This window comes from Athene noctua, chromosome 35, assembly GCF_965140245.1.
Source record: "Athene noctua chromosome 35, bAthNoc1.hap1.1, whole genome shotgun sequence".
Classification (NCBI taxonomy): Eukaryota; Metazoa; Chordata; class Aves; order Strigiformes; family Strigidae; genus Athene; species Athene noctua.
In genome coordinates, this window is record NC_134071.1 from 1,253,981 (window position 1) to 1,274,696 (window position 20,716).

The 20,716-nt window shown below is 57.5% G+C and overlaps 1 protein-coding gene across 3 annotated transcripts; it reads right to left on the minus strand.

Moving 5' to 3' along the window:
• Positions 1–718: 718 nt before the first annotated feature.
• Positions 719–20,540, minus strand: PPP1R37 (protein phosphatase 1 regulatory subunit 37). Of its 3 annotated transcripts, XR_012635431.1 has the most exons (14): positions 20,170–20,540; positions 12,395–12,492; positions 11,457–11,502; positions 9,722–9,822; positions 7,533–7,652; positions 6,041–6,191; positions 5,321–5,476; positions 4,202–4,314; positions 3,869–4,010; positions 3,592–3,758; positions 2,488–3,349; positions 2,081–2,169; positions 1,888–1,993; positions 719–1,799 (listed from the first exon to the last, which is right to left on the minus strand). XR_012635431.1 is itself a non-coding variant. In XM_074930785.1 (13 exons), the coding sequence occupies exons 1-12, from the start codon at positions 20,375–20,377 to the stop codon at positions 2,087–2,089; spliced, it is 2,247 nt and encodes a 748-aa protein (XP_074786886.1). In that variant the 5' UTR covers positions 20,378–20,540; the 3' UTR covers positions 719–1,799; positions 2,081–2,086. The 3 variants fall into 3 exon arrangements, 2 of the variants coding, with proteins under 2 accessions (XP_074786886.1, XP_074786885.1); XM_074930785.1 differs by lacking the exon at positions 1,888–1,993; XM_074930784.1 differs by having other exon boundaries at positions 719–1,993.
• Positions 20,541–20,716: the final 176 nt, after the last annotated feature.

The following is a 20,716-nucleotide window of genomic DNA, read 5'->3' on the forward strand; positions in this document are numbered from 1 at the left end:
GGGATCCCAGCACCCACTGCCACCCCCCCCCCCCAACCAACATCCTTTGGGGACCATCCCCCAGTGAGTGGGTCCCTGGGGGGGGAGATATGGGGGACACCCCCCCCCCCCCAACAAGCCCCAAAGCCACTGGGGTCATCCCATAATAAACCAGTTAAACCTGCCACTCTGCCTCTTGGCTCAAATAAGCTTTTTGGGGGGTCCTGTGGCCTCCTTGGGGGGGGGGAGGGGGGAAGGGGGGTGTCTTGGGAGGGGTCAAGGGGCTGGAAAATGGGTGCAGAGGGGTGCTAAATTGGGGGTGAGAATCAGCCCAAAGTGCCAGCTGGGGGAAGGGGAATGTCAGACACTGGGACAGGGCGCATCATGAGCATTAATTAATTGCCCAAGAACTCCTACCCGCTCCACAAATCCTCCTCAGGGTTGTTTTTTTCTTTTTTGGGGGGGGGGGGGGGGGGGGAAGACGCGGGTGTGTGTGTGTGCGTGTTGATCTGAATTTGCCTTATTTCCAGAGAGGCCCCAAGAAATCTGATTTTGGAGGGGGGGCTGACCCAAGGAGGGCGGCGTGGGGGGCTCGGGGGGGGGAGTCGGTGACGAATGCAGATCTCGTTTAATAGAAAACAGTGTTAACAAAAATACACGACAGAAAGAAACGACAAACACCAGCAGATCGATGGCTGCAGCCCCCGGACGTAGTGTCAGCGCCGCAGCCCCCCCCCCCCCCCCAGCTCCCTGATAGATTTATTGCACTTAAGAAAGAAAAGCGACGCATCCTTTTTTTTTTTTTTTATCCACCCCTCCGAAAAAACCCAACACCGGGCAGGACCCCCGCAGCCTCCCTGAGAAAAGCAGCTGCTGTGCCCCCGCCACAAGGGGCTCTGGCATCCCTGGGGGTGTGGGGGGCACGGGGGTGGGCCCCAGGGGTGTCACCACCAGCAGATGCCCAACCCCATGCCAGCTGGTTTTCCCTGGGGACCCCCGGGGGGGGGGGATGGAGATACCGGGGGTCCCAGTGAACAGTGGGGAAGCGGCTCCTGCCAGCGTGTTCCCAACTTGGACCCCCCCCCCCCCCCCCCCCCCAAAAAAAAAAGGGGGGGGGCGTCCCCACCTCACCGGGCCGCTGCCGCGCCAGCACGGCTGGCTGCAAGGAAGCCCTGGCAGCTCCGCAGGTCTTCCAGCCCCTCTGGATGCCGCAGCCCCGCCGGGGGGGGCTGTTTGCATGGTGGGGGTGGGGGGGGCCTCTATTAATGCTTTTTGTATTTTTTTTTTTTTCCTGGCAGCCCAGGAGCAGGAGTTGAGTTACAGGTTTAGCCCCAAAGGAATTAATGAATTCTACCACCGTCCTCTAAATCCCCAACCCAGTAACTTCGCAGCTGATGATAAATATATACCGAAAACAAACAAATGAATGAAAAAAAAAAAAAAAAAAAGAATTAAAAAATAAATAACCATTGTGGCTGCAGATGCAGCCTGTCCTGGGGAATCTTTAGCGACAGCCGCTCCCCCGTGGGCGCAGCCCTTTGTCCTCCTCCCTGTCACCGTAGTGTGTGGTTTTTGCTCCCAGTGGGATCGATGCAGTGTCACCTTGGCCCCGGGATCTCCTCCATGGAGCAAGATATTACAAAAAAAAAAAACCAAACTAAAAACTCAACAAAAAAAAAACACCAACAAAAAAAAAAAAAAAGGCGACAGTTGCACGGGTAGTGTCCAGCAAGGGCAGGGCCGGGCAGGAGCCGGGATGGCCCCAGTTCAGTCACTTTGCTCTTCTTCCCTCCACTGCCCTGGGGAGGCGAGTTGGGCGCCTGAGGAAGAGTCCAAGGGCAGGAAAGTGTTTTCTTTTTTTTTTGGGGGGGGGGGGGGGGGGGGAGGGGGGAATTTTTTAAAAATAACCCTTTGTCCTGAAGCCCGAGGTTGGTTTCTTAATCGTTGTGTGGAGTGGGAAGAGAATAAAGCTATGCCAGAGCCTCCCCTCAATGCTGAGCCGCCCCCCCAGGACCTGCAAGAGAGAGGAGGAAGAGCAGGGATGGGGTCCCCGGCCCGCAGGGATGCTCCCGGGGGGGCCCCAGCCCCCCTCACCACTCACCTGCGCTCACAGCGGCTCCTGCCCCGCGTCCTGGCTGGCCTCGAGGAGCAGCTCCTCCAGCTCCTGCTCGTTCTTGGAGCAGCTCAGCTCTGCAAGCAAATGGCCACCATGTTCCTTCGCCAGCCCGCCTTCCCCCCTTCCCCCCAAAAAAAAGCGTGTGGCGGGTGGTAGCCCAGTGGCTAACGAGGGGGCTCAGCGAGCTGCCTGTAGGGCTCGGCCTCATTCAGGGGTATTTCCAAGAACAAAGCTCGTCAGCACAGGGAGATTGGCTTTGGGTTAAAGCTTGCCCTGGGAAAAGCCCCCCCAGCACGGGGCATGGCTCCGCACTCACCCCGGGCTCCAATTTTGGGCCAGAGAGGGGCTCAGGACTCCGGGATTTTTGGGGGGCTGGGTTCTGGAGCTCTTACCATGCTCGGCGGCACAGCTCCCCATTTTCCCGTTGCCGTCCGAGGGCATTTCTGGCAGCGCTCGCACAAAATCCACCTTCAGGCCGTTGGGGAGGGGAGTGTCGTGGGGCACGCTCTCGCAGGCCGGGGGGTCGCCCCGCTCGGGCTCGGAGCCGGCGCTGGGCGCTGCCGAGCCGACAGCGGGTTTGGGAACGGCCCCGTTGGCCCGGGGTGCCAGGAGTTCAGGTTTTGTGGCCGGAGCTGGGCCTAGTCTCGCGGCGTCCTCGGCAGCTCGCTCCGGCAGGCTCTCCACCCGCGTCACCACAAAGATTTTATGGCCTCGCCCGGGACTGGAAACTGAAATCCTTCTCTCATTGCCCTGGGAGGGCGCGGGGTCTGGAGAGGCGGCGGGACTCCCCGCGCCGTCATTGCGCTGTGGTTCCTCGGCGATGGGCAGCAGGGGGGGCCGGTCCCTCGGCTCCTCCGGGGACGGCTGGGGCGCAGTAGTGCCATCGAGGTGTTTTGGGGGGACGCTTGAGTCCTTCGTCTCGAACCCAGTGTCCACCTCCTCATCCGTGTCCGAATCGGAGTCCGTCACGTCACCGTCGTCGTCCTCTGCCAGCTCCGTCGCTCCGTTCTCCGAGGCCGTCGGGGTCTCCCCCGCTTCTTCCCCCTCTTCTGCAGTGGAGCCGGAGCTGCCGTCCCGGCCATCCTCTGCCGAGCCCTCCTCCAGAGGCTCCGTCACGGTGATCTCCGGCATTGAGGCCGACTGCTGCAGCTTCTGTTCCTTCTCCTCCTTCTCTTTGGCCAGGATGAAGTTGCGCTTGCAGCCGTTCTGGATCTCGGCCAGGAGAGCCTTCTGGGTTTCGATGAAACTTTTTACCTGTGAGGGAAAGGAAACCATCGGTCACCCGGAACGTTGGGAAATCAGAAATTATCTTCCAGGCCAACCTGTGCACAAAACCACGTGGCCACAGGCCAGGCTGGAATTAATTTCACCCAAAAAAAAAAATAGCAGAAGATTGCCGGTGTCACCGCCCTCGAGGATGGTGTTTTCTTGGGGGGGGGCTCAAGGAGGGCCCCAAAAAGGTGAAAGAGGGGTGGGCGAGCGGGCGCGTTACCCACCGCCTCCTTCTTGGGCTCCCTGTCCAAGTCGAGGCGCAGCAGTGAGTGGTTGACCTTCAGAGCGAGCGACAAGGCCATGAGGCCGCCCGTCTTGATCTCGTTCTCTCGCAGGTCCAGGCGCAGCAGCCGCGGGCTCTCCGCAATAAACTCAGCCACCGCCACGGCACCTGCGAGAGGGACGGGGGACACGCCGTGACGGCGCCGGCCCCCTCATGCCAGCGTCGAGCAGAACTCGGCATTTTGAGGGGGGATACGGGCGACGCGGGGTGCCACCCACCTTCGCACGTCAGCTTGGTGGACGCCAAGCCCAGGCGAAGCACCGAGCGGTTCCCGATCAGCCCGTTCTTCAGGTTGCGGACACCTTCGTTCCCGATGGGGTTGTGGCCCAAGTTGAGGGTCTCCAGGCTCTGCGTGTGCGGCTGCGGGTACCCAGGGGAAAAAGATGACGGCTCCGTCTCAAGCCCCGGGCGGGTTTGATCCCCGGCTGGTCCTCCGAGCCCAGGAGCAGCGGCGGAGGGGGCCACGGGATGGGTTCTCCTCTGCCGGCACGTCACGCCATCACTCCGAGAGCGAAGGCGCCGCTCCCTGAACAATGCCGGGATCTACTCACCAGCGTCATCCCCAGGTAGGCCATGCCGGTGTGAGTCAGCTGGTTGTTCCACAAAACCAGCGTCACCAACCCCCTCCGCTGCTCCTTCAGCCCTTCGCAGATGTATGCCAAGCCTGGAAAACAGCCGGGGGGGTCAGCAACTCCCCCCCAACCCCGTCAGCTTCATCCCGCTGCTCCGGCGCCGCCCAATCCTGGCCAGGACAGACGTGCCGGAGAAAGGCCACGGCCTCGTTATGCTGAGCTGCGATGCCAAACACCCTCCCCACTCCAAACCCCTTCCCCCAGCTGCTTGATTTCAGCTCGGTGGTGGGCAAAGCATGTCAACACAGGCAATTAAACCTATGTGTGTACAAAACTAATTAGCTGGAGCCTTTGGAGCAGGGTACAAACCCCCTGCGGAGGGAGCACACTGGGCAGGTGCTGTTTTCGATCGCTGCAAACATAGTGATTTGGTAAGAGCGCGGCACCCCGACGCCTGCGCCGCTGCGGAAACCCACAGCGAGCGACTTCCCGTCGGGTACAGCCCCGGTGCCGCTTGTTATTAAGCACCCAAAGATGCGAAAGACGTGGCAGCTGACCTGGAAGGCGGTAAATTAATATTTGTACCTGAGGGTGGGACCCAGCCCACAACAGGGCCAGCGACACCCGTCTGGGTTGCGCTTGGCCACCTCCACAGCATGGTGGCTCCTCCACCAAACCATGGGGATCGGCATCGCCGACCAGAACCTGCCAGGACCGAAGTCCGGTCTGGGACTGTTTTGTAATTCCTGGGTTGATATTAGATTTGGCCCATAGTTTGGCTCCAGGGAGGAGAGGAGATAAAGCAGAGAAGAGCCAAAAGACACGACTCCGAGGCATCTCCACCTCTCCCTACCCTGGGGAGCTGCCACGCGCCTCGCAGCCTGGCGCAGGAAGCGAAGAAAACTTCTCTAACAACTTCAGCCTTAAACCCGAGCGGTTTACCCCGCAGAAATCACATCGAAGCTGCCCTGTGCACCCCTCAGCTCCGCTAAGCCATCCCGTCAGCCTCTCGAGCTCTGCGCCCTGCAGCCAAGTTCCTCCCCGCCTTAAATCTGGGCCAAAACTCCGGGGAATTGGGGCACAGTGAGAGGCCCTCACCTGAGTCCAGGATGTGGTTGTTCCTCAGGTCGAGTATCTGTATGCAGCTGTTGAATTTCAGCAGGTTGCCGAGCTGAGCCGAGTCCTGCAGCCCATTCAGCTTGTTATCGGCCAGGTAGAGCTCCCGCAGGTTCATGTTCATCTTCAGAGCTGTGGCTGAAAAGGCGGAAAACCAGCACCTTGACCCGCGCCCCACGCCGCGGCCTCGGGACCATTACGGGCCCTGGCGCCCGGCCGAGCACAGAGCGGCGACGCGGAGCCTGCGGCACAGCCAAGACACCGGCTCAAACCCCCGGGCTGGATTTTGGGGGTGTTCAGCCGGCAGCAGGATCCCGTGTGAGCCCTTTTCACCTTCCCTCCCGCAGCGGTGATGGGGCTGCCTGCAGCCAGGGCTGGCCTCAATCCACACAGGGCACATGCCCTCGCTTTTTTATAGCCCGGCCAACCTAATAAACCCCAGAAACACTCCCCTGCCAGAACCCTTAGCTCATCACAATCACAACACCACCACGAGCTCCAGCTTGGCGATGATTTATGGCCAATTTGTTCGCTTAACGACAGGGGCGGCCCCGTGCTGGCTTACACCTCCTGCCCGCAGCCTGGGCTGGCACAGAAACACTTGACATCCCCCCCAAGACAGGCACTGGCGCTGCCACCACCCCGAGGCCCCGCTCCTGTGCGCCCGGGGAGGTTCTGGGGGACATGGAGGGGGGCACTCACCCAGCAGCATGAGCGGGCGGCCAGAGAGGCTGGCGTTCTCCAGGTGCAGGACGACCAGGCTGCTGCTGATGCGCAGGGCGCGCGCCACGAAAGGCGCCGAGTGGTCCAGCAGCGGTGTGTTTCGGGCGTCCAGGTACTGCAGGCAGTTCGTCTGGGAGGAAAATGCGAGAGGGATGAGCGCTCAGCCTCGGCCACCCGCTTTATTCACTGGTTTTGCTAGATGGGGGGTAAGGCCAAGCTGGTTTACAGGCCAAATCCCACCCTGGCCACCAACGCTGCCTCCAGGCCGCTTGGGTAGGAGCTCCTGGGATAATTTACACCCATCCCAAACGTCGTTTTGGTCACCCCACGGGCTCCAGAGAAGAGGCAAAGAGCCGATGGAACCGCTCAGGTAACCCTGTGCCGAGCCAGACAACTCCATCACCCTCAAGCTACGGCACTGGGGAGGATGCGCCCCTCAGGTGACCGGAGCCACGTGTGTTCTCCAGAGAAAAGCTTCCCTCATCCTCACACATCCAAGCTTTCTACAACTCCAAAACGTGTCTTAGAGAGTTTCCCCGCAGCTTTTACAGTAACACCCAAGCTCTCCAGACCTGGGGTTTGAGAAGGCGTCGAGCCACACGTCCCTCGCCCGGGGTCTCACTGGCTTCGCGCCCACCTGCAGCGCACCAACGGCCTGTTTGGTGGATTTACTGTTTGCCATGCTACCGCACCCCCTGTCACAGTTCCAGATTCTCCCTTGCCAAACCCCAAAATTAAAAAGCCCCAAGCTGCAGCCGTGCCGAGGGCGTCTCCAGCTCCTTCACGGCACCCGCATACACGCAGCCGGTTTTAAAGCCTCACTATGGTCTCAGCCAGCGCCGCACGGTGACGTCTGGCTCCTCCAAAATGGAGGGTGGGCACTGCCTGCACAGAGGGACCCCCGGTATCAGCCCCCCAGCGTGGCGGGAAGGCCCCTGGGTCACAGCCGAATCGCCCGCGGTTTTCCCGCCAGAGTCATGCAGTGAGCAGGTCATGGGGTAATTGGGGATCAAGGGCGGGTGTCGCACCGCGCCCCGAGCGGGGAGCGCGCTGCCGCCTCTGCGCTCGCCTTCGGAACAATGAGGTTAATTAGCCCTGCAAAGCCAAACACCAGCGCTCGTCATCCTGCTGTTAAAGATAATTAATACCCAGCTTGAGAGGCTGACCCTGCAAGCACGCCACGAATAACAGCCTGATCTTTTATTTTTTTTTTTTGCTGGGATCTGCATTTCTATTTTCTCCGCGCCGGCTGCTCGCTGAGGCATTAAGCAACCTCATGGAAGGTGGGGTGATTTTTTTTTTTCCCTGCCTCTGAGCCCGGGTCTTCCTGAACCGGGTGGTTTTCTGGCCAGGAGAATACAAAACCACGTTGACGGTCTTGGGAAGCACAAGGGAGTCTTTTAGGAGACTCACCTGTGTAGCCGCAGGGAGTTAAAGGAGGCGCCGAAAATATTTATGAGGGAGAACAAACCTTCCTCATCATGTGGGCAGCTGCCTGCCAGCCTCGGGTGCCGATGTGTTTGTTAAAGGAGATGTTGAGGTGCGTCGCCGACTCGTAGTACTCGATCATGTCAAACAACGCCGAGGCACCCTGCAAAACAAAGCTGTGTTAAGCAGGGCAGCAGAGGCTGACTGTGGTTTGAGGGAAAACATGAGGTTTTGCTGCACTAGGACACGAGTGGATTGGGCACAAGCTGGCTCCTCCAAATGCCTCTTGAACGGTGTCAAAAAAAAAAAAAAAAGCATCTCCCCATATTCCCAGTGTTCCCAACACTTGGGGACCGTACAACACTTCCATGGACATGGGAAAATGTGGGGTTTTTTTTCTTGTTTTTTACTTTTTTCCCCTGGATATTCAAGCTGAGCTGAGGCTGGGCTATTGGCTCAGCACCCTCCTGATCCCTGCGGGGTTATCCAGCTCTGTACGCAGCAGCGATGCTCCCCCCACCAAGAAACCACCTGATAATCCAATCAGGCTAAAACAAACAAACAAGGTATAAAACCCAAGACTTCTAGCAGGGTTAGGAGTGAAAGGGATTAGAAGAGCAGGACTCATGCCTGTGAAAGGTCTAAAGCTCCTATGGCAGAAGCAGAACAATTTGCTTAATTACATAATGGGCCTCTTTGGAGAAAATGAGCTGAAACATACACCTGGAGCGGGCAGAGAAGAGCCACAAAAGTGCTGCAAGGCTTCCAGAAAAAAATATGCGGAGAGACCTGGAGGACTGGAAAACCCTAGCACGAAGGCAAACAAGAGAACGAACAGGTCTCCGGGAACAACAGGACTTTCCGCTGGAACCGGGGTGCTCATCGGCAGGAAGGGAAGCTGGGCACGGGGTGACTAAGGCCCTGGCATGCCGCACCCGGGCGGAAAACGCTTCTGCTGCGGAATGAATTGGCGGGGCAGGGGGGAGCAGGAGGTCTCAGGCTGCGGGGGGGCTGGTGTAAACCCTCCTCCGTGGCTGTTTTCCCCCCCCAGCAGCGGACACGGAGCCGCATCGGGCACCTCGTGCCCTGCAGATGTCTCACTCCACTGCAACTGGAAAAGCGGAAAGCGTCGATGTTTGCGAGCTCTCTGCTCGTGGCGTCCAGCTCTGAAGCCACGGGATATGTTTAAATTATTAATGTGGCATTGTTCCTCCTGCGAGATAACGAGCGGAACGAAGCACGGGATCATTTTACAGTCAAAGACGTCACGAGCTCAGCCAGCCCGTCCCCTGCTCGGCGGCCACGTGTCCCTCACTGAGCTGTGGTGCCATCAGGGGACTCATCTGTCCCACAAACAGCCCTGTCCTGTGGCCACAGACCCCCAAAGAGCCCCGTCCTGTGGCCACGAGTTCCCCCAGCAGCCCAGCGTGATCGTGCCCCCAGCGCCCATGTCCGGTGGGATTCCGGCCGGCCTCAGGGTCAGCGACAAACTGCGGCGGCTCGGAGCCAGTAGTGTCAGAGCAGAAAAACGTCCAAGTCACATTTTTCTCCACTTCATATTGGATGTGGGCTGCAGCTAGGAGAAGCTCGTGGCTGCTGAGTCTTCCCAAAGTGAGGAAAAACAGGGGGGAAAAAAGCATTAGAGCTTCCAAGCAAACACAGTTGAGACAGGTCTGAAGCCAGGTTTGGGATACGGATGGACGATGCAGGAAAAACAAGACCCTTGGAGAAAGGGGATGCACCAGGGTGAGGGGAACTTGGGATCAGAGCTCACTAAAATAACTTTTAACCGCTTCCTTAATTTTTAACCTCCTCTGCTCACCCACTGGGAGCTGAACTCAGGGCCCCAGGCGTTGCGAGGAAGAGGGAAGGCAAGTCAGGACAGGATGGAGTGTGAACTTCATCATCAGCCTCAAAAAGCTGTCCGAGAGCTACACCATTCCCTCAGCTTCCACAACAGCTTTTAAAATATGTATTTAAAATGCCTTGGAGCTCTGCGGCCACCCAGGCTTCAGAGCAAGTGGTCAACCTCTTCCTTTTGGAGCTGCAAATGCTGCACCAGCAGACCTAAATAAGAGCGTGGGTACGAGGGGAACGGGTACAGAAACCCAGTAGAGTCCCCCCAAATTAAGTCGCGGCTCAGGAGGAGCTCAGGCCTGACCACAAAACCCATGTGGTTTGTGTTAGCTGCGAAAGAGGAAGGAGAAGCTGGGAGAGGTCGGAGCCACTTACGTCTTCATCCAAGCTTGTCTGCTCCAAATCGACAATTTTGAACTGGACCCGCTTGAAAATTTCTTCCAGCGCCTCACAGGCTTTGTAATCCAGCTTCTCCCCTGGGGAAAAAGCAGAAAAAGGGGAATCTGGGGGCTTGGGCACGTACGGCCGCGAGCTTGGGAGCCCCAAGCTGCAGGACAGAGCACACGTGAAACGGCGACGGGGGCAGCCCACCTTTCCAACCACCCTCCCGAAGTGGAATTCAAACCTGCGAGTGGGCGTTCAATGCCCATTTATCCACATGTGCCAGGGAAAGCGTTGCCTGGGATGAGAATTTCTGGTTAACACATGGGTCCAGCCACGGCAGGGAGCCCCGAAAACTGCGGTGGGGCTCGTCATCAGCGCCACAAGCCAGGAGAGGGATCCCCAGAGAGACTTTGGGAAGGATGTTTCTGGTTCGGGGGATTTCAGAAATCCACCTCAAAACCAGCGCAGTCGCTCACCCAACACAGAGCAGCCCAGCAGCAATGCTTTTTCTGCCTAAAACTCATGAAACACTGGGATTTCTGCCTCCCCGCAGAGCAGCCAGACGTCTCCCCATGAGCCAGCCCCTTGCCAGCTTCAGTCCCTCCAGAGTTACGTTACGAGCGGCTCCGCTGAGAAACTTAACGGCCTTTTGCTCTATAAAAGCACCATGGGGGCGAAATTAAATCCCTGCGGGCGCTTTGTAAAGAACACGCTGCTTTGCTGCCTCCCTCAAATTAAATTATTCACATTGCAATTTAGGGAAGTGCTGGCCCGAGCTGCCTTGAGGACATTTCCCAAGACTTTGGGCTTTTTATTTACTTTTTTTTTTTGCTTATTTCTCAGGCCAGCCCTGCAGCAGGTCTCCAAGGCTCAAGGTGTGGGCCAGACCACAGACAAGCCACGATGGCTCCTCCCTGCTCTCCCCGTAACTCTGCAAAATAAAAAATGGGCAAATTTCCCCAAAAAGCAGCAGTGGAGCCAAACTGGTGCCCAGAGTTTCATGGGAGGCCAGGAAAGGCCAGGCAGGACCTCATCAGGACGACCCCGGGCTGAGAGGAGCATCCTTGTTACATGGCTGCTCTTGCTGCCAGTCTCACAGGTTGTTTTTGGGAGGAATCCCACAGCCCAGAGGGGCAAAAGAGGCTCTTTAGGAAGGGAAGGAACCCAGCAGAAGGCAGAAGAAACGCACTGACCTGCTGCAAGAAGAATCTCCTGTAAAATATTTGCCTGGCAGGGAAGCGAAAGCAACCTTCTGCCTCTCCTTCCTGGAGATGCTCCACAAAAGCCACATTCACAAAAATATTCGTGTTAAGGAGAACTGGAAAACCTTTCCGGTTTCCCCGTTGTGCGAGTTGTTTTGAGACATCAGATGGAAAATTATTCCGGCAAACCTGCTCTGGCTCAGCCCTGAACGAGCTGTTTTGGGAGACGGGGGGTATGAGGACAGTGCTCGGGGGTGGTGAAGGACAGTTTGCTGCCCGAGGGGTCACTGGAGCTATTTCTGGGGCTGTTTTGGTGCTTTTTGACCAGGACATTTATGCTTCTTGTACAGAACACCTCTGGGACTTATATTTCTGCTCTTGCTGGGATTAAGGCTCTTTCCTGCTCCCGCCTGCAAGAGCCTCAGCAGGGACAACGACTCCAGCAAGAGCTGCTCCAATGGAATAAACCACCAGAATTGCTCAAAAGAGAAATAAAATCCCTTGGCGATGGAAAAGGGGCTTACCTTTCAGATCTAAGCAGTCTATCCTGGGAGCCAGATCTTTAAATTCCTGCGAAAGATAAAGCAGCATTTCATACTCAGGAGGAGGAGGAAGGCAGGGGGGGAAGGGGAGGGGAATTAACATTTTAGAATAATGAGGTAAAGTGATGAAATGGGCAAATCCTCCCCCAAATGGAGAGAGGATGTGGGAACTCAGCCCGAAAATCAAATTTAACTCGAAATCAAAGCTGCCACCTGCGGCGCTTTGCAGGCTGGATCCGTGCGAGTCACAGGGAGAGCTGGGGGCCCTCCCCAGAGCTCTACAAGGAAGGGCAGCTAATGAAGATGAGGGTCTGTCTCTGCGCATGGAGGTGATGCAGCTGCCTGGGGAAGGCACAGCGGGTGAAAAAAGCAAAAATCTTGGCCCTCCCACGCCAAGCGAAAAGCTTTTAAACATCACGCTGTAGCGTGCTGCAATCAGGACTGAGGATTTCAATGGGATTTTTATTCACCCGGCGTGAGCAGGGAAAACCACAGCGCCAGTCACGGCCTCCCTGCGGGCTTCCCTCCCCCAGATCACATGCGAGGCCCAAACCGATTCGTGAACAAGCCCGTTCGAGTCTCATCCCCCAGCTCAAAGGCCGGGAGGGGACAGCGGGGACGTCGGAGCCCACCTCCAGCATCCACCATGGCCAGCCGGGCCGCAGTCACCCCAGCGCCACAGCCTGAGGAGATGGATGCAGGGAAAAACCACAATAAACATCATGTAGTATTTTGCTAACAAACTCCTTCACTTTCGCTCTCTGTGACAGGTTTCATCTGTCCCCAAACCTGTTTGTGCTGTTAAAACAGGAGCTGCTGCTCCCATCCGACACACCAGCGAGCGTAAAAGTCTACAACGGGTGTAACAAAGGGCTGCGGTTGATCATTTGGTGTTGGGACAACACCTGCACCAGCTGTACCTGTATCTGCTTCAGGAGTTTGGGTATCTGCTTGCAGTTCAGCTTCTGGCAGGCTTGTTTGTAGGCGGTCATGATTTCATCAACAGTCACGTTCTGGGCTGAAAAGGGTGAGAATGGAGGTTACGGTTGTAGTGGCAGGGACCAACGTGTCCGCATGCCCCCATCGGACGCCACTATCTGCTGGGATTTACACCCGCCAAGGAGAGGACGTGCAGGAAAGATGTTCGAATGCCACGGAACGAAGGGAAATCCAAGCAGAGCTCGCTCGAACACGTTTACAGGAGCAAGTCCTGTCTTGCTCAGGTAGAAAAGAGGCTGGAGAAGCGCAGCCGGCGCCTCCAGCCGCGTTTTGGCGTGAGAGCTGCTCTTCTGGCAGGTCATGGGATAACAAACCCCAACCCTGTCAGCAGGTTGCTGCCGTGGTTAACAAATACCACCGTCAGATATGTGCCTTTTTGCTTTTAGTTTCACACAACTAGGGTTTTCACTCGCTCGCTCTGCGGGCACGGTGCCAGACAGGCACATCCACCCGTGGATACCTCCAGGTTTTCCCTAACTGGCTTCCAGAGACTGTCAGAGGACTCGGGGGTCGGCCTGAGGCAGTGAGATATCGGCTAAAAGCTCCCGGAGTTGTCACCCTCCAGTAAACACATCCTCCGCGTTCAGGTCCCGGCCTGGAAGCTGCGGGAGGGACGTTTCGGTGCCGTCACCGCCCCAAGCACCGCCAAGCTCAGCTCCCAGCGCAGCCCAGCGGCATTTACTCACTGCTTCCGCCCTCCCTGAATCATGGGCAATGCTGCCGCTCCAGATGCCGGGGAAGCCAAGGCGGGCGGCTGGAGCTGCCGCCGGATCATTAGCCACGTGAGGCGATGGCCACCTCCGCTTTTGGCGTGATTTCGGTTCGGTGATGGGCCCAAACAAACACTAAAGCTGGTCAGAAGATGATCTGGAGAAACCAGATTCCCCAGGAACTTCAACCGGGCAGAGCACGAGGCAGTCCCCCCTCCACCGCCTCCCCTGCCCGAGGATTACGACATCGAGAGCTCGATAAAACTAAACACTCTACCAGCGAAAAAAAACCAACCCAAACAACCAACGACTATTTTAATCTTCTCCCTGTTCACAACAAACCCATCAGGCATCTCGGCAGTGGGACTCACTCAGAGCGACACGTGGTAGAGGCAACACCGTGCCCTGGCTCAGCCACACCACCCAAAAACCACCTTTTTGGCAGTTTTTAGCTCTGCGAGCCTTCCTGGCTCATCATGGCGAGGTCTGCAGGGACAACACCTAGCTGAGCAAAGCAGCAAAAGTTTAAATACACCCCAGCGAGCGCTTAACTAGGCAAGACGTAAAAAGAGCTTTCACGCCCCAAAAGCCCCACGCGACAGAAAGCTTTTTCTCCTCCGAAGCGATGTGGGGCCCGATCACCGATTCCCCACATGAGGAAAATCCACTGAGGATGAGCAAGCCCCGTGTCTAAAAAAAAAGAAATACTAACGTTAGCGAGGGGATTAGCAGTGCGCTGTGACATTCCTGATCCCATCTGCCATGTGAATGCTTTCCTCAAAAAAAAAAAAAAAAAAAAAAATCAAGCGTGGTTTTGGGAAAGCGAGGGGAGTCGAGAAGAGTCGCTGCGGACGAGCATCCCAGGAGCACAAAGGCACAGGGTGAAGCAAATGTCTGGAAACTCGGCTCCAAAATGTCCCGGCTGAAGGATTTCTCCCCAAATCAGAACTCATGCATGGGCCGCTAATTTAGTTTTTATTAGTTTCTGGCAGGAAAATGCTTTGGTCTGCCCTCTCCTGGGTGGAAGGTCTAACTTTTAGCCGTTCTCATTGCTGGGGACTTGCTTCGGTTTTCCCCTGCGTCCATCCTGGCACACGCCTGTTCCCACCTCGTGGTGCTCGCCGAGCCTGGCTGGAATTCCAGCAGAAGACATAACAGGTCTCGTGGTCCTCTGGAGCTGCTGCTTCACAGCGAGCAGGCGGCCGTCCCGTGTGAGCCAAGAGCTGCGCTGGCACCGCAGGCCACGGGGATCGGAGCAACTCCCCGTTCCCGAGGAATATCCCGGGCTGGGTTCACCCACACGGTTAAACGCTCGCGAGCGGATCCAGATCACCGCCAGGAACCTCTCGCCAGCGCAGCTCCACCACTGCCGAGTCCATTCCCGCCTCCCAGGTGACCACCCGGAGCTCCTGCATCTGCCAGGTGCTGGAAAATGCCCCAAATTTACCCCCGGACTCGGAATCACTCACATAAATACACGGGCAAGACCAAGAATGCAGCGAGCGTACACCCCCAGCAATGCCTCCAACGTTCCTGGCACAGGATGGCCCGGCCAGTGCCCAGCCCCTCCACGGCAGCTCCAGATCATCTCGGCGGGGCTGCTGGTTGCGATTTGAACTTGGTTTTGCTCTTTAAGGAGGTTAAACGCCAACACCAAGCAGCCGTTCTTCTTCCTGCAAGGCTCAGGCTTCACTCCGAGGCCCCCTCGTTCTGCTGAAACTCACATCCACAAAGACCATTCTTAATTTTGCCCAAACGATCAGCACCGAGACCCTCTGAGGGAATTTCCTGGCTAGATATCGCAGATTTGAATTAAAAAAGATCCTCAGGCTGTTTTTTAGAACATCAATCCCTGCTCGTTTCTCTCCTCCCTCTCCGCAAAGGGCTGCTCTCCTGCCCATTTGTGGTAACGAAGACTGCAAGTCAATATTAGTATTTCCTGTTTGAGCTCCGTCTTGCGGCTCACCAGCAAATATTTGCAGTGTCTGTAACACCCGCCTTCAAAAAACCCCTGAAACTTCTGGGAAAAGCCTTTTTTTTTTTGGCAGAGGAGGGCTGAAGCTGATCCTGTGGCACATGTTTTTCAGCAGCTCGAGGTGGCAGAGGGATTTTACGCCACTGACGCCATCCACAAAACCAAGCAGAGCTGTTCTGCAAACAGGTTTGAGAAAATACAAAATATTTACACCCAGTTAGGTGGCTGTCTCCTGGCTCAGGTGGAATTACCCACGGCTTCAAACATCCAGTTTGAGAAAAAGCGGGCTGAGATGGCGCAGGTTTCCACTCTGGAGCATCCTCGACGGTGTCCTGGATCCCCCCTTCCTTAAAGTCTGTCCCCAAAATAATCCCATTAAAGGACAAAATGAGATGGAAACCAGAGCTCGGCTCATGGTGCTGCAGGCCCCGCTAGAACTCCAACGCGTTTCCCTAACGAAGAACGACGACCGGCTTTGACCACGCTCATGTCCTGACCCCTGCCGCCATCTTAAAGCCCTACACTAATACCCCTAAACAGAGTTAACTACCTTATTAATTAATCTCTTTATTATTTCTCAGCCAATTAAGATCCGAAGAGCGATAAGGAGGGTATTTTGCAACCTCCTGTGTGTACTCAACGTGTTTCATCCGATAATTTTCTACTGATTTTTGCCCACAGCTCTTGGCAGAGCGGCCGCCAGCTTCACCGGGAGCTCCTCCAGCAACGGTCCGGGCACCGGAAAACACAAACTGTGGCTGCTCAGCCAAGGAGGCGTCAGCAGAAAGCCTGGAAAATGCAGAAAAAAACCCAGAAAGGGTCACGGATACAGTTTTAAAATGCAAATAACACTTTTTCCTGCGAAAGATGACAACAGCCTCACGCCACTCTCCTTCTCCTGGTCACCAAAGGCACCGTTTAAAGCGTTTTGCCGGTAACGACGAGCTCTTTGGGGAACTTTTTATTTTGCTCTGGCTCTCTGTGAGGAGTCCCCTGGGGTGCCGCACTAAATCTGGATCCCCCGAAAGGATCCCCCAAATCCCCCAGGATTTGACTTTCCTGAAAGGCCCTTAATCCCCCGGGGGGATGACGCAGAGGCTGTGCCGCCTGTGCGGAAGCGCGGCACAGAGGAGGGCCCGACCGTTAAATCCCACTAGAACCCAGCGTTTCCGTGTCGCCACACCGCTCTGCCCGTGGCAGGTTTTGCTTCGCCTGCTCCTCTGGCCAAGTCCAACCTCGGGACAGCGTGACGCCAAAGCAAACAGGTTGTTATTTATTAACAGGCTGCAGGCAGCTCGTCTGCTCAGACACCAAAGAGAAAACCCGATTTTTCACAGGCTCACGCCGCACTCCGCTTCGTTTTGCTCCCTGCGTTCGCTTCCAGCCATGCCCTGGGAGGCCGAGCAGAAGGAAAAGGAGGTGAAAACCGATGCAGGCAGCAGGGACGTCCCTGCGCCGGTGCTGCTCATTGAGTACGTCCCAAATCCGAAAAGGCAGTGACTTTACCGCAGCCGAATCAAACAATTTACCCCCGAGGTCACCGAATGAGATCTCTAACTCTTTGCCTCCGCTCAGGAGCATCCTGCTGCTGCTTCTCCCATGTGAGGCTTCATGTCCTGTCTTCCCACGCTCGGGGAACAGTACCTGGAAGAAAATTATTTTCTCCTCTCCGGAAGCATAAAAATAAAAAACCCCAGCAGAGGAGTTTGCTGACAGTCAAGCGGCTCCTTTGCTCTTGGTCCGGTGGCACCTGACACAGGGGGAGAAGGCAGTGCCAGAGTCACCCCGACCCCGGACGTGCTCTTGCTCCAGCGAAGGGCACTGGGATCCCACACCTGGGGGGAATGGCACCCTCCAGCTGGGTGGGTAATGCAGAGGCACGACCCCAGGGCTTCCTCGCTGCCGGTCCAAACCCAAGGCACCAAGACCCGGAGCACCGGGGCCGGCAGCCACAAGACACCTCTGTTGGTTTTTTTTTTTTCCACCCGTGTTTCCACACTCCTTGCAACATCACTGCAGTTCCCTGGCTGTATCCCAGGGATGCAGGTGAAGATGACTTTCCCCCCTCGAGCTTTCCACGGCCGAAGATGCCACTCGACAGCTGGGGAAGCCTCTGGCTCCTCTCCCCAAGCACAGAGGCTCTGAGTTTTCTAACAAACCAGTTGCTGAAGCTGTAGAAGGGAGGAAAAGGAAACAAAGGGGCACTTTTTCCCCACCTTGTCTTGCAATCTGTCTCCTTTCCCAGTGAAGAACACGGCACCCACGGCGTTATTCCCCATAACCCCCAGGACAAGCCAAGGACAACACACAGCAGCAGCCTCTGGCCCTAAATCCTGCCCTCTCAGGGTGTATCTGGCACCCATCCCGTCCTAGACAAACCCTTGGGCCCACACAGGCGTAAATCAAGACAGGGTTTGTCAGAAAACAAGCTGGGGAAAAAAAAAAAAGACAATCTTTCAGGTCTTCTGGGTTAAATTCAGCAGAGATACAGGGCCTGCATAGACCCACCAACCATGTGGCCACCAAAGGGAAGGAGCGAAGAGGAAGGTCAGAGCAGAAAACATTGTAATTTAACCTGACATCGATCTGGGCAAGGCGGCGGAGAGGCCGGGACTGCAGCCTGGCAATAAAGAATTAAAGGCAGAAATAATTAATGCTAACCAGCAAGGTTTCACAGGAAGGAGGGCTGAGGAACGGAACCCGACACGGGCCTGAGGAGAGGCCGCTTCTCTGGGAGCTTGGGTAGCTCTGTCAGATTTAAAGGTGCCACAGTCCCACGGGGGAAAAAGAAGTTAAAAAATGAGAGAAATATTTAAAAAACCCAAACAAAACAATGCTTGGTTCAGTAAGAAACATGATGCTATAACGCTACTGACGGCCTCTTGGCATACAAGCAGGAACTGCTGACGCTTGGGTATCACCGGCTGTAAAAACAATTGAGCGCCTGCCTTGTGGGGTGAGAAAGCCGGAGCAGACGGACCCACCGCCCGCTAAACGAGGCTAATGACGCCCTAAACGCGCCTCCTCTGCACCGTGCAGCACGAAGCTCTGCAGTAAACCAGAGGCCTTTTCCACATCCCTCCTGCAAGCCCTCGAGCGCTTCGGAGTGGCAGAGAGGAGGCCCCGGCGCCACGTGCCGCCTGGCAAAACCGGCCCTGCCGGCTGGGCCGGGGACCTCGGATTCAAGTAGCCAGGAGGAAGTTAAACGAGCAGAGGCGCATCCACCAGAGCAGTGATGAATGAGAGATAAATAAAGCCCTGAATAAAAACAGTTATTATCTGCACGTGAGAGGAAGAATAAAAGCGGCGTCATGGCCAATGGAAAGGCAGGTCCCGGATGCCAGCACTGCCCTGACCGATACCGGCGTCCACAGCTGTCAGCAGCGTGCAGGATTCTGCTCTAATTAGAGAGGGGAAAATTGCTTTTGGGCCCTTCAGGCTGGGCACCTTTGGGGGCTGGAGTCTGGGGTTAAATGGCATGAAAGAAAAGGGCCCCAGCACCCCAAGGGCACGATGCCTTTGGGGGAAGCCTCTAGCTCAGAGGCATCCGCCCACAGCCTCGGGAAAAGCAAGTGCGGTTGAGGAATCTGCCCCTGCCGGGCTCCCTCTGGGATGAGGCCACATGGGGAGAAAGCGGCTCGTTGGTGAGCGGCGTCCGTTTTCTGGGGCATCAGAGAAGGGCCCAGGGCACGAGCCCCGGCTTTTCTTCGCCACATGAATATCACATCTTCATCCAGAGCAGGGCCAGAGCAGCAGAAATTTCATATTAAAATACAGTTGGCAGGATATTAAACAATAAAAATGCATCAGCCAGCAGGTCTTCTTCACTGCTGGAGGTATTTCACAGAGATGTCCAGCTACCGGTCGCCACCAAGCAGTAAAACCAGAATTAATTGGTACTACATAAGGAGATCTGGCACCTTTTAGGCCACATCTGAGGTCTGGGCAGTGAAACTGAAATGGGCCTCGTCACCCGAGGAGGTGCGTGACTGGAAAAAACTCAGGAGAAACCCAATTTCTGCCTGTTTGGTTCTTAAAAAGGAGGTGAGGCTGCTGGTTATTGATGGTTTTCAGCAGTGGGTGCTGCAGCAGTTCGGTCTGGGACAGAGAAACGTGGGGAGCATTCCGGACGCCCCAGCATGGTGCCCTTCACCGTGTCTGCAGCCGGTCGCCGTGTTTCAGTGTGGTATGGAGCGTCCTGACACCTGCAGCCAGCCCCGTCACGCCATTCCCGGGAGCCCTGGAGGCGTCCTGGTGTGAACCCTCTCCCCCATCCTGGCCAAGGGGCCTCGAGTGAAGCCCCCGATGGCTTCAGCACCTGCTGGCAGCAGATCCACCGGTGCTTCGCTGGAACCCACATTCCAGCAGGGCCCCTAACGTTTCCCGGGAGCATGACGCTCCTCCGCTCACCACGCGGAGCTCCCCGTGCCGCTGGAGGGGGCCGGGGCAGGCGGCAGCATCCGGAGACATCACCGAAGCCTCTAGGGTCTCAGAATGGAGCTCCAGGTCGTCTCCTTTCTCCTTCCTCGAGCAGGTGAAGCTTCACGAACGCTTTGGGGTTTCTCCGCGCTGCTGCCGTGGGGTCATCGCCCTCCTCAACGGGTGGATGCTTTTCTCCCCCGTGCTGGCGGAGCCCAGCCGTTGCCGCCGCACCGGCTCAGCGCCGGGAGGTTCTGGAAGCGCAGCCGAACCTGCGGCGGTTGGGAGGACGTGGGCCCTGATGGGGCTTTGCTGAGCCCATGGGTCTGTCGTCAGCTGCCCCGGGGGCGGTTTGGGGGGGTCCCGAAGGCTGCGCTCGGGCACCCCACCCCGGGACTTCCCCCCTTGCTCTGGGGACCGGGGGGGGGGGGGGGGGGGGGGGGGGGCTGTCTCTTCCCCAGGGCCCGAGGGGCCACAACGGGGCTTCTGCTCCGGCCTCCTCGGCACCGGCGCAGCCACAACGCCGGAGCCCGCCCTGAGGAGCCAAACCCGGTGTCCACAACCACCCCCGCCCACCGCACCCCGCCGTTACCGTGTCTCCAGGGGTCTTTGGGCTCCACCGCCCCGGAGACGATGTCCTCGTCGGAGGGGAACGTCACCCGCTTCGCACCGGGCCGCAACCGCCCGTCCTCGGTTCCCCGGGCCGCCGCGGGCGGGGAGGCCTCAGCGGGCGGCGGGGCCTCGGTCCCGGGCTCGGGGGGGGCAGGCGCCGCTCCGCTGCCCGGCCCCGGGGCCTCCATGGCGGAGCTCTCCCTCCTCACCGCCGCCCCGGGGGCATCGCCCGGCGCTGAGGGGCCGCTCGGCGGCGGGGCCGGGGGGTTGGGGGGGGCCGCAGCCGCCGCGCACCGGAGCGGAGCCGCCGCCGCCGCCCGCCAGCACCGCAGCGGCCTCCGCCTCCGCCGCCGCACTTTCGCCACGACGGGGGGGGGTGGGGGGGTGGGGGGTGCGGGTCAGGAACGAGCGGCGGGGGGAAGGACGAAGAGAAGCGGGGAGGGAGGAAGGAAAAGGGGGCAAGGGGATGCGGCCGCGCCGCTGCGCTCGGCGCCGCTCCGGTTCCCGGGATCGCGGGGGAGCAGCGG

Excerpts from the sequence above, each read along its gene's own strand:
- PPP1R37 (XM_074930785.1), bottom strand. The coding sequence starts at position 20,377 with ATGGAGGCCCCGGGGCCGGGCAGCGGAGCGGCGCCTGCCCCCCCCGAG. Across the intron at positions 11,503-12,394 it reads AACTCCTGAAGCAGATACAG|GAATTTAAAGATCTGGCTCC; the intron begins GTACAGCTGGTG and ends TATCTTTCGCAG. Across the intron at positions 3,759-3,868 it reads CACCAAGCTGACGTGCGAAG|GTGCCGTGGCGGTGGCTGAG; the intron begins GTGGGTGGCACC and ends TCCCTCTCGCAG.